This window comes from Bos indicus, chromosome 12 (assembly GCF_029378745.1).
Source record: "Bos indicus isolate NIAB-ARS_2022 breed Sahiwal x Tharparkar chromosome 12, NIAB-ARS_B.indTharparkar_mat_pri_1.0, whole genome shotgun sequence".
In the NCBI taxonomy this organism is placed as follows: Eukaryota; Metazoa; Chordata; class Mammalia; order Artiodactyla; family Bovidae; genus Bos; species Bos indicus.
The window spans coordinates 23160996-23174518 of record NC_091771.1 but is presented as its reverse complement, the minus strand read 5'-3'; the positions used below and the strand labels follow the sequence as shown (position 1 = coordinate 23174518).

At 39.9% G+C, this 13523-nt stretch overlaps 1 protein-coding gene across 1 annotated transcript in view; it reads left to right on the top strand.

The window, feature by feature from the left end:
* FREM2 (FRAS1 related extracellular matrix 2) overlaps positions 1 to 13523 on the top strand; it is a 161025-nt gene that overhangs the window by 133685 nt on the left and 13817 nt on the right. The window contains exons 16-20 of the mRNA XM_070800166.1: positions 404 to 735; positions 8769 to 8961; positions 10756 to 10860; positions 12367 to 12494; positions 12589 to 12723. Coding sequence (XP_070656267.1) covers positions 404 to 735; positions 8769 to 8961; positions 10756 to 10860; positions 12367 to 12494; positions 12589 to 12723 — 893 coding nt within the window. The remainder of the gene's footprint in view (positions 1 to 403; positions 736 to 8768; positions 8962 to 10755; positions 10861 to 12366; positions 12495 to 12588; positions 12724 to 13523) is intronic.

Here is a 13523-nt window from a genome sequence, read left to right as displayed (position 1 = left end):
ATAGATGGCAGCCCACCAGGCTCCTCCATCCCCGGGATTCTCCAGGCAAGAACACTGGAGTGGGTTGCCATTTCCTTCTCCAATACATGAAAGTGAAAAGTGAAAGTGAAGTCGCTCAGTCGTGTCCGACTCTTCGCGACCCCATGGACTGCAGCCCACCAGGCTCCTCTGTCCATGGGATTTTCCAGGCAAGAGTACTGGAGTGGGGTGCCACTGCCTTCTCCAGGGGATCTTCCCAACCCAGGGACTGAACCCTGGTTTCCTGCATTGCAGGCAATTCTTTACCATCTGAACTGTCACTGCTCACTTAGCTTTTCAAGAGATAAAGAGATTATAAAGCAAGTGTTCAAAGCCCTTTGCTGTTGGTGAAAATGGTAACAGTGATTATCACAATTCCTTGTAGGCATGCTCCCTGTAATCTCTACCAAAGAGCTTTCCAACTTTGAGCTCACACTCAGCCCTGATGGTACCCGTGTTGGAAACCACAAGTGCTCCAACCTCTTGGATTACACCGAAGTAAAGACCCACCACGGTTTCTTGACTGATGCTACCAAAAATCCAGAAATAATTGGAGAGGCTTATCCTTACCAGTACAGCTCATCTATCAGAGGCTCCAATACCTTACGCTTCTACCGAAACCTGAACCTAGAGGCCTGCTTATGGGAGTTTGTTAGCTACTACGACATGTCCGAGCTGCTCACTGACTGTGGAGGGACCATTGGAACCGATGGACAGGTATGGACATTTAACATCTGAGCTTTGGTCACTGGACAAACCGGTTGGACAGAAGTCCCAGCTTCTGTTTTCCATCTTGGTGATGGAGGTTACTGGGCACAAGAAAGAGTAGGTGATTGGCACGAGTGCTATAAAAATCCATGTCTATTTCTAGAAATCTATGTCTTTTTTTAAGCAATGGGTCAGTAGCATTATCTTTGGATTGAAAGGACACCATATAACTATGCTGTAAGCTCCAAATCTACTCTGATATTATAAAACTGCAAATACTAATTTCTCTTCGAAGTATACATTTGCATTTTTTGTGTTGTGTTCCAGATGCCTGGGATGTATCATGAACCATCTAAAGTAAGGATTTAGTCCTCAGAGTCAGTCCAGTTTTTCTCCCTCCTTACTTTCTTCTTTACCTACCGTCTATCTTTCTCTCCTTCTGCCTCCATTGTGCCTCCTTTATCTTTCTAGTTTTCTCCCCTTTTCTTCCTTATCTGGTTCATCACTAACATAGTCAAAAGTATTTTCATTTAAAGCTTACTGTTATTTCTACTCTACAATTACTTATTCCTCTCCATACTACACAGGCAGACATTTATACATAAAAATAGACACACATACACACACTCCACCCCCCATCACCACCACCATCAGCAGCAAAGTAGTTATTAAAATGGTGGTGAAGCAAGGTCTTCATTAGCAGTTATAACAGAGAATCTAAAATATATAGGGTGTAGCTTAGATTTGAAATGAGTATTTTAATTAAAACTCCTGCTCCGTCCTACCGGGCTGAACAAAAGTTTATATAAGTAGGCTTATACATTAAACTAGGGCTTCCCAGGTGGCGCTAGTGGTAAAGACCCTGCCTGCTAATGCAGTAGATGTAAGAAATGTGGGTTCGATCCCTGGGTCGGGAAGATCCCCTGGAAGAGGCACAGCAACCCACTCCAGTATTCTTGACTGAAGAATCCCATGGACAAAGGAGCCTAGTAGGCTTAGCACACATGCATACATTAAAGTGTCAAATGGTATCCAGAATAATCTTGTCTTTCAAAATTTAACCATGAGTCTATATTTCTTTCTGTGCTATATTCCTGTGATGTTAAAATATAAGAAAACTAGTAGTAAGGGGAATGTAGATCATAACTGTGGGTTTACCCCCAGAGCAAAGCTGTAAACCTGGAGCAGTTCTGCTGGTGTTGATGTCGAATGGCCATGTATTTTATGTCTGGGATCTATTGGACTCCAAGGATGTGAGACTTTATCTCTACATCCTCTAAAAGCAACAAATGCCCAGAAACTTGCTTGAATTACTAAAAATCCCAAGTAAGAACACCAACAGGAAGACAGTATAGAAGGGTGTAAAGAGCCTGCATATTGATATTTAGCAAATGCAGACCTAAAGTTGGCTCTGACATTTTCTAGCTCCGTCTTCTTGGGCAGGTTACTTAAACCCTCATAAGTGTTACCTCTTCAAGTCGCTCTTTGCCACCTGGAAGAAACATGAAAGAAACAAAGTCCTATCCCCAGAATAAAGACTCACGTTGACACATCTACATCAGCCTTTTTCTTTAGAGGACAAGTATCTCCAGTCTTTTGATTGTTCCTTACAGAGCCTGTTTTCGATGCATTATTAAATCATTCCTGTGTTCTGTCTGGATGCTCTTCTCTCTGGATCTTGCCAGAGTCATGGGCTCTACTGGCATAAACACAATGGGACATAGTAATAGGATTCCATTGTTGTTCTGGTTCTTGTTTTTTAAAAAGCTTTTCGTACCATGGAGCTTCTCTGTAGATCTTATCGAGTCTATGGTCACTTTTTAGTCTCAAGAATGTTTTCTATCTTCTCTGCAAAATGGCAGTACTTTTCTATCTTTTATGCATGCAATCCAGACAGGCTTCCCTCCTGAAAAGCCTGCAGTTACCCTGGCTCAGTCATGTCAGTTGTGTCCGACTCTTTGGGACGCCATGGAGTGTAGCCCGCCAGGCTCCTCTGTTCATGGGATTTTCCCAGCAAGAATACCGGAGTGGGTTGTCATTTCGTACTCCAGGATCTTCCTAAGCCATGGATCGACCCTGCATCTCCTGCATTGTAGGCGGATTCTTTACCAACTGAGCCATCAGGGAAGACAATAATAGTATAGCTAACATCTGTTTAATGCTTACTATATACCTGTCATCATGTCTAAGTACCTTACGTTTTTCCACTAAATCTGCCCTCACAAAAACACTATGAGACAAATATGATTTTTTTTTCCCTTTTTGGAGATGCTGAAGCAAAGAGAATTCAAATAACTCATCCCAATTCAATTTGTTTGTAAGCCTCTGCTCTTAACCACATCATGATACTTATCTGGACATTTATTTGAGTGAGTTCAGTGTCATTTAGTTGGGTGAACATGAGGAATGGTTATGGTCACAGATGAAATTGCAAGAAAGACAAATAAACTTTGTTCTCTGTTCCTTAAACAAGAACAGAAATAACCCCGGGTCTGTTTGTCTTCTGCCAATACCGCATCTCCCTGGCCAAGCAGCAAATAGATGTGCCTTTCTCTCTTCTAGTCCTCTTCTAGACTTGCCAACTTAGATCAAGGTAATCACTATGCAAACCAATTTTACTAAGTGGTAATTGCTTCTGCCAAGAACAACATGATGAAGGACCGATTTTTATCTTTCGTGTTCTTAGTAGCAAGAGCTACTGCCTGGAAATATTGCCAGGTCTCTGCATTTTTCTTTGTGACTAAAAAGCTGTTTTGTAGCACACTTTTAAAGGTTTCTGGCTTGTCTAACCTCCCAGCTTCAAGTTATTTAACTTACAAGACAGAGTTGCCAAACTGAAAGAATCACATGAAATATCCAAGATAGTTCTCTGTTAACAGCAAATGAAGTTTTATTAAGTTTTATTCAGTTTGATTACAACTAGTTTTAGCTAATATTAAGACTTGTTCTGCTTTTTCTGTCTTATTCATTGTGGCTCAACAGTAAAAAAAAATCCGCCTGCAATGCAGGAGATGTGGGTTCAGTCGCTGGGTCAGGAAGATCAACTGGAGTAAGTTATGGCAACCCACACCAGTATTCTTGCCTGAAAAATCCAATGGACAGAGGAGCCTAGCAGGCTACAATATAAAGGGTTGCAAAAAGTCAGACACAGCTGAGCACACACGCACACAAGACTGGTTCTGCTTTTTCTATCTAATTTATTGCCCACTTATTCATTAAAGAAATATTGAATAAGCACCTACTCTGTGCCAGGGTCTGTATGGGTACCCGGTGAGGACATCAAACACAGACGTTAAACTCCCTCCAAGTCGAGTTACAGGAGTTAAATACTCACTCTTATAAAAGTTAACAATTTACTTTCCAACAAAAAGAAATTTGGAATTTCTCTAATGATAGTCAACGCTAAAATCCCTCTTAATAGTTAGTTTCTAAAATGTAAAAGCAGATTCAACAGGAAGAGAGAAATAGAGATAAATTGAAAATTATTCTGCTTCATCGTTTCGTGTGACCTCGTTTATGAATAAACTTTTAAATTGTTTGGGTGAAACAATGAAAAACACTAGTGATGCAAAATAGTCATTAAAGTTGAACTAAATTTTTAAACTGTTGGATTCTTTTGGAGACTTTCTCTTGTAAACAACTTCTCTTAAGACTAAAAGATCTCAGTTCATTCCACCTTTCACAGCCTGGTCAGCAGTACTGAAAAGTCAGAGGTTTAACTCTCACCTTATTAGCAACAGATAACATTGTTCAAGGAGAACGAACAAGTTGCAGAAATTCAACTTCAATCACATGAAATGGCAGTTTACTCATGAAAAGACATAATATAATTCTGGAAAAGTATGCATGTTTTTTCTTAGTTGTTTTGATCAGTGGAATAATTTTCCTTTTAAAAAAAAAAAAAACTGTTTGATTTAGAAACATACACCCCTGAGGCTAGAATCTACTTTAGAAGTCATCTCTTTCCATCCCATTATTTTCCACTTAGCACACCAATTTACTCTTAAAAAAAAAAAATTGTAAGCCACTCTAAATCATTTTGCAAGAAATAGCAAGAAGAATCCAAAATGTATAACTTTCATGAAGTACATTGCTTCCTATGTTGTCAAGCTTGTCAATATGTTTAGTGATGTAGGTTTTTTTGTTAGTGAAAGTAACGATAGTTCTATGGAAAGCTGGGAAACCAAAAGTTTACAAAAGAACTCACTCCTTATCCACAATCACTGTACACAGGCATATTTTCTAGTCTCTTTTCAATATGTATATGCATTTTTAATAGTAACGGCATATTATTTATACTCTTTGGTTATGGCTTTTTAATTTAACATATTATAATCCTTTTCCTCCTTGACAAGGAAAATTCATCCCAGACATGATTTTTTCTATGGTTTTAGATTTTACTTACTTATTGGCTGTTCCGGGTTGTTGTCGCTGTGCGGGCTTTTCTCTAGTTGCAGCGAGCAGGGCTCCTCCCTCGCTGCGGAGCACAGGCTCCGGAGCGTGCAGGCTGCAGTAGTTGTGGCACGCTGGCTTAGTTGCTCCGCAGCATGTTGGGTCTTTCTGGGCCAGGGATTGAACTCGTGTCTCCTGCATTGGCAGGCAGATTCTTTACTGAGTCCCCAGGGAAGCCCTTATGTTTATTTGTGTATTTTCAGCTGCACTGGGTCTTCGTTGCGGCGCACAGGCTTTCTCTTGTTGCAGCGAATGGGGGCTACTCTCTAGTTGCAGTGTGTGGGCTTCTCACTGCAGTGGCTTCTGTTGTTGCAGAGCACAGGCTCTAGGGTGCACAGGCTCAGTAGTTGTGGTGCGTGGGCTTAGCTGCCCTGTGGCATGTGGAATCTTCCTGAACCAGAAATCGAACCCGTGTCACTTGCATTGGCAGGCCGATTCTTAACTACCAGATCACCAAGGGAGTCCTTCATAAACATGATTTTTGGTTACTACTTGATCTTTCATATTAAAAAGCAAAGACATTACTTTGTCAACAAAGGTCCGTCTAGTAAAGGCCACAGTTTTTCCAGTGGTCACGTATGAATGTGAGACTTGGACTATAAAGAAAGCTGAGCACCAAAGAATTGATGCTTTTGAACTGTGGTGTTGGAGAAGCTCTTGAGAGTCCCTTGGACTGCAAGAAGATCCAACCAGTCCATCCTAAAGGAGATCAGTCCTGGGTGTTCATTGGAAGGACTGAAGTTGAAGTTGAAACTCCAATACTTTGGCCACCTGATGTGAAGCGCTGACTCATTGGAAAAGACCCTGATGCTGGAAAAGATTGAGGGCGGGAGGAGAAGAGATGACAGAGGATGAGATGGTTGGATGGCATCACCGACTCAATGGACATGAGTTTGGGTGGACTCTGGGAGTTGGTGATGGACAGGGAGGCCTGGCGTGCTGCGGTTCATGGGGTCACAAAGAGTCAGACACGACTGAGCGACTGAACTGAACTGAACTTGATTTTTCACCTTGTTGGCATGCCATCATAATTATTTAACCATTCTTCTATTATTGGTCATTTAGATTATTTCTGATTCTACTATTGTAATGTCCTATAGAGTTGTCCTAAAGAATTTGTGGACTAGTATTGACTCCTCCTTGTTTCAAGGTCCCTCATTCATCTCTGATACCACAGTTGTTCAGAAAGGCGTCTAATGGGACAGATGCCAAGATCTCCGTCCAAGTGTTACTGGATGTGTAGACTGCTATTACTCAAGAGACCTTGGCTAAGAGTTCTGACTTGTTCAAACAATGTCCTCCACTGAGTAGCTAAGTACACACTTTATTGAGACTTCAAGCTATTGAGATCTATGAGCTGTTCTTACACATTCACACACACCACCATCTTGATGATATAGACATGTGTCTGTCAACAAAAGCAGCAACAGAAAAAAAATCTCAACCAGTGGGAAATCCTCAAGTAAGATTCTAACAACTCTGGCTCAGTTTCCTTTGACATAAGCACAAGTCACATATCCCACACAGAATATCATGGCTATCACGTATCCCACATAGAGTATCATGACTATTGATACATGACTGTCAAATATTTTTAAATGATTGTTGTTTTCAATGTGTGCTCTAATTAAAAGACCTTAGGTAGAAGAGTCTAATCTGTGCTGTCCAATATGGCAGTCATTAGCCATGTGTAGCCATTGAGCATTCAGAATGGGGTTAGTCCAAAATGGGATGTGCTGTGCATGTAAAATTCATACCAGGTTTCAAAGACTTGACACAAAAATAATAATAATAATTTAAAATATTACATTAAAATTATGTTTATTGATGGCATATTAAAATGTATGTTTGATGTACTGGATTAAGAAAATTAACTGCTCATTCACATGATATTTAGAAGTTAAATGAATGCATTGCATTCTTCATTTTTATAGGAATGAACAGGTAAATGACCTGAATGATCTACCTAGTTCCATTTAGGTTCCAATTCCTTTAGACAGAGATTCTAAGCTGAGAAGAAGATGCAATAAGATGCTGATTCCACATCCAGAAACAATTAAACTCTAGTTTACCAGTGAAATCAAATGAAATCAAGAAGAAATAGTAAGGGAGCTGTACACCAAGTAACTTGTCCCTAGGACATCAATGTTAGTTTTCTCCAAAATAGCACACTTGGTAACATTTGATGGATAGTGTGTAATGTAGGCAAAATTATTCTTTTAGTTTAATTGGGAATCCATGTCTGCAGCCTATTTTTTAATGAGTGTTTATTAAAATCACAGGATGAAAGAGTCATCTTAATTACTCGTGGTATATGGATTAGCAATCACTCTCCATTACACTGTCAGGGTGTTAAAACTGCACTTCAAGATCAATTTTTCAATGACTGCAAGAATAGCAAGTCCTAGAAAATGCTATCTTAAAAGACCTCGACGTAAAGCCCCTCTTCTGCTGGCTACATTAGAAGATAATGGGGAGTATTAGCTACTACACAGCTGAGAATCAAATAATCCACAGCTTGGTGGATGGTTTTCTTTTATTTATTTTTGATTGTGCTTGGTCTTGGTTCCTGGTCAGGCTTTCTTTAGTTACAATGCAAGGGCTTCTCGTTGAGGTGGCTTTTCTTGTTGTGAAGCACAGACTGTAGGGCACAGGCTCCATAGTTGTGGTGCACGGGCCTAGTTACTCCACCGCACGTGGGATCTTTTCTTTCTGGATCAGGGATCGAACCTGTGTCCCCTGCATTGGCAGGTGGATTCTTTACCATGAGGGAAGCCCCAGATGGTTTTCATTTGATACATTTTTGTTCGTGATTCAGGTGGTCATTTTGTGATTTGAGGAGTTTACTTTTAACTCCATGAAAACATGATAAATGAGAGTTTATCATGTTTTTAATTATTCAGTAACTCACATGTGTGATTCCTATTGCCAGCTCAACATAGAAGGAGAAATAGATATATCAGAAAACCTGACTCAAACTTGTGAGCAGTATGATCTGACCTAAGCCCATTTCCTCATGTATAAGAAGAAGATAATTGTCTTTGCCCTGCTATTCTTCAGGGCTATTCTGAGAATTAAGGATGATAACCTTTGGTAGGTGATCATAAGACAACGCTCAGCTTTGGAATATAATCAAGTGTGAAAGAGTAGAACAAGCATGGGCCAAAGACTGGTATTTGTTACTGGCAGGGCTACTCCAGGAGGACGTGGGAAATTTCTGTTGGGAAATTTGCTTTATTTCTTTCAGTCTTAACTCTCCTGTCTCTATCCTTCACCCCTCTATCCATTCATTCAGTCATTCACACATACCTATAAATACAATTATGGGAGAGAATGAAAATATTGAGTAGCTTTATTTGGGAACCCAACACAATGTCAGTGGTAGGCGCTCAGTACATAATTATTTATCCTCCATGACCCCAATCCAAAATTAAGTGAGGGGGCAGTAGTGTTGTCAATGCTCTCATTTCTTTTCCTCGATGATTAACTCAAAATCTTCAGATAAGTGAAAGGAGAAAATGGCTTGTACAAAATTAAGTGTGTTTAATTAACCCCAGATGGTGCTGATAGACATAATTGTATTGTTTTAGGTCCTAAACCTCGTGCAGTCCTACGTGACTCTCCGAGTCCCTCTGTACGTCTCCTATGTGTTCCACTCCCCCGCTGGGGTCGGAGGCTGGCAGCATTTTGACTTGAAGTCCGAACTCCGTCTGACATTCGTGTATGACACTGCCATCTTGTGGACCGATGGAATTGGCAGCCCCCCAGAAGCTGAACTCCAAGGTGAGTTAACAGAAACTTGGAAAATTAACATTTTTCTTACCTGTATGAATGACTTAAGTGACATTTTTACTGCAGCTAAAAATAAGAGAAGCAACTTTCAATAATTTTACTGTTATTGTTCATACTTTAAAATAATTTCATTTTGTCATGGAAAAATCTATTTTAACTAAATTATATCAATGCCTTAAATTTTTGCATTTGTGACTATTAAATATAATGTCCATTTAAGGTAATTAATCGCTCATGCGGTACTCAACACAATCTATCTCTCCCTCTAGATTTTAGATAATGGATGGAGGAAGTTCCAATTGAAAGAAAAGAAAGAATTCAGAGAAAAACTTCCACATTTTTGTTTCTGAAAGTGAGAGAGGCGTTTTAAAGCCTAGTATAAATTGTGTCCCAGATTCTATTTCTGGGTTTACAGCTAACTAGCTGTGTGATCTCAAACATATTGCTTAATCTCTGGCACTCAACTTCTTATGAAAGATAGACTAGACTTCTAATATTCTTTCAGTTTAAAAATTCTATTATTTTGTAATACTTAAGCTGAATGCCTTGGAAGAGTGGTGGTGTGAGCCACTAACTGTTGGGCCCCAAAATCATTTGCCCCAAATAATAACTTAGTTTCAATCTCAGTGTCAGAACCATAATTCAAAGTCCATAAGCATAAAGTAAATTACTCCATTGGTAGAACTAATGCTGTTTCTTTTCAAGCACATACTGCTGTTCTGGTTCCTTGCATGTCTGACCATCATGACCTTTTATGAGCCAGAGAGAAAATACTGTTGATATTTTTTCAAAAATCTCAAAATCTATTATCTTAAAGAGATTCAGTTCAGTTCAGTTCAGTCGCTCAGTCATGTCCGACTCTGCGACCCCATGAATCGCAGCACGCCAGGCCTCCCTGTCCATCACCAACTCCCGGAGTTCACTGAGACTCACATCCATCGAGTCAGTGATGCCATCCAGCCATCTCATCCTCTGTCGTCCCCTTCTCCTCTTGCCCCCAATCCCTCCCAGCATCAGAGTCTTTTCCAATGAGTCAACTCTTCGCATGAGGTGGCCAAAGTACTGGAGTCTCAGCTTTAGCATCATTCCTTCCAAAGAAATCCCAGGGCTGATTTCCTTCAGAATGGACTGGCTTTAAGATTACCTTAAGGCTATGTGAAAGGTAATATGATCACCCTGAACAAACCTTTTAGATCCCTGCAAATGTTTTAATCCCATATCTTGCCTTAGAAATGTATATTTAAGTAAATCTTACTGCAGATTCATCGCTCAGTTCTCAGCTTCCACATAAGAATCTCAGGTTACCTTCTTATACCTGGAGCCAACTTTGATCAACTTGCTAAATTTCTTAGGAAGCCTTTGGAGTTTTCATCAAGCCTATAACATTTGGAATTATTCTGGAGAACAAAAACCTGTTTCCACCTACATGTGCAGATCTTCAAAGTCTGACCAGTTCATTCTGTCTCTCATTTACAGTTTAATTTATGTAGACCAAAGCTTCAAAAATACTTTGGCCTATTGTCGTCAATCCATATATTTCATATGGACCTCACTCGTATGACTTAATTCTATTTTGCCTGCCTTCCAGACAATTCTTCTTGTTAGAAAAGCAGAACAAAATAAGAATACTTCTGTCTCTCTGATCACTTAGAATTTTTCTGATAATACCCTTTGGCTAGAATACTTAAACATGAGATGAATCTGAATTTGGCTTTGGAAGAAACTCCATACGTTTGGAGCTGCTGGTCACCAATATTTCCACTCTTGTGAATCGTCCCATCCTAGGTTCTCTCTACCCAACCAGCATGCGCATCGGTGAAGAGGGGCGTTTGGTCGTGAACTTCAAGACAGAGGCTCAGTTCCATGGCTTGTTTGTGCTGTCACATCCTGGTAAGCCCCATTACCCACAAACAGCCACTCTGCAGACAAAAAAAGAAGATAGGTTTTCCATATTTGCATGTGTTTCCACATGCTTACCTATGAGCTTTGAAGCCCTTAATTTCAAATGAATTGTGTATGTGCGAGTATCTACATGAGGGCTTGATCACTGTTCAGCTATATGTCTCATAAACTACAAAATCATCACTGTAGACTTCTAGAGGAAATACCAAAAGATTAAAGTTAATTTAAACAAAAATTCTATCGGGAGTTCCCTAGTGGTCAAGATCCAACATTTTCACTTCCGTGGCCCAGGTTCAATCCCTAGTCAAGGAATAGAGATCACAAGCCATGTGGTACGGCCAAAAAAATAAATTAATTAAACAAAAGAAATAAAAGAAAAATCTACCAAGTTAATTAAGAGGAATTTTCCTTTAGATAGAGAGCATAGCTATAACATTCCCATTCTCTACTTTAAATGCATTGTTCAGAAATTTGACCATTTATTCAGCAAGCACAGCTCTTTTCCAGGTATTGTAAGAGACCGTTATAATGGTGTCAGAAGTAGCATTTCTCTATGATACCTAGTTTCAGACATGTTAACTTTCTAAAGTATTAGCTACGTAATTTTACTAATTTGGCAGATTGTGCTATACATATCAATAATGTGGCAGTCACTAATGTCCCATGTTTAAGCTTTTCTAAAAATTCCATTTCATCAGAAATAACTTCTTATTCGACTTCACATTACTAAACTGGCTTGCACATTTTACTGGTGTGCCAACTCATGTCAGATTGGAAGGGGGAAATAGTTCACGTACTGTCTTCTGTGTCCTTCCTTTTTCTGGATCCAAGCTCTAAACAAAAAAGAGGCTAAGCCTGAAGACACAGGAAGAGAAAGATGGTTTGCTGTAATTTTGTGAGTCTGAGTTCCGAAATACAGAACCAAAAAGAATCATTTAGCTTTATTGCAGCTGACTGTTTTGCAAAATGAGGATTTCCTGGTCTTTACAGTGTCCTTCTGCATGTCTACCTTTCTAATAAACTGAGTCTTTGTTTAGACACGATTGAGGCAATCTAATTAAAATTAGACTCCATTTATAAATTGGGTTTTCCCGGATCTGTCTACCCAGATGCGAGTAGACTGAGGTTCACTTCATAGCTTCAGTGCACAATGACTGCATTCACATCAGCCTTTATTGAACTGCTGTGCCTCCCTGGAAAGTAGCCTTGAACCATCTGAGCATTTCTGTACGATTATTTTTTGTCAGAATAATAGAGTGGAAAAAGCACCGCATTAGGAATGAGAAGGCACATATGCCAGCTGTGTGATCCGGAGAGAGTCACACAGTCACTCTTAGTCCATTTCTTTATCTGAGAAATGAGGATAATTATACCAACTTTGTAGGCTTATTATAAGAATACATGCAAATAAGGTATCATAAGGCACTTTGAACACTCTAAACTGTTATGATCCTTTTAACCACTAGACCATTATTGTTGTTGGCAATTTTCTAGCATCCTTCACAAGCTCAATGATCATGTCAGTCGATCATCCAGGTCTAACGTTTTCCCTGCGTCTCATAAGAAGTGAACCAACCTATAACCAGCCAGTCCAGCAGTGGAGCTTCGTATCTGACTTTGCAGTAAGTGACTAAGACTCTTCATTTGTCTTTGTTACTTCCTTTGATTGCGCCTCAGATTTTTAAGTGAAAAGCACAAACTCTCTGCTCCTTAAAGGTCCGTGACTACTCGGGGACCTACACAGTAAAACTGCTGCCATGCACCACCCCATCCCATCAGGAATTCCGCCTGCCTGTCACCTGCAACCCCAGAGAGCCTATCACTTTTGACCTTGACATCCGCTTCCAACAGGTGTGTCTCATAGAATGCTTTTTCCCGTGTGTACGTGTGTGTGTTAGTTGCTCAGTCATGTCTGACTCTGCGACCCCATGGACTGTAGCCTGCCAGGCTCCTCTGTCCATGGGATTCTCCAGGCAAGAATACTGGAGTGAATTGCCATTCCCTTCTCCAGAGGATCTTCCAGACCCAGGGATCAAACACTGGTCTCCTTCATTGTGGGCAGATTCTTTACGGTTTGAGTTATAGGGAAGTCCCTTTTCCCATGTAGAAGCCCTTTGTTAAAGGCATAGTTTACTTTTATCAGTTAAAAAAAAAATTCTTACCCAGTGACTTCAATTCTTGCATGCTGAGAAAAAAGGAAGTCAGGCAGGAAGGGAGCAAGAGGGGAAAGAAAGAGGAAAGAATTGCCCTTTATTCCTTACTGGTTCAGTATATCAAATCCACAGTTTAAGAGTCTGTAAGGGTTACTGTTTCTTATGTGATCTGGTCTCCTCTGGAGTCTGCTACCTTGGAGATTTGAGACTTTTCCCCAGAGTTCTGCACTTCTTTGTCTTGCTCTTGATCATTGAGGAGAATGAATATCCTGTCATTTACGCCGCCTCAAAGTACCAAATGTCAATATGCATTAAAAGAAATATGAGAAAATCTTTTGCCCAAGAACTTACACTAAATGTTGGCCTTCCACTGACCGAGATATTTATATATCCTTTATATATATATAAAGGGTATGTATACATATCCTTTATATATCCCAATTTGTATATCCTTTATATATATAAAGGATATGTATATACATCCTTTATATATCCCAA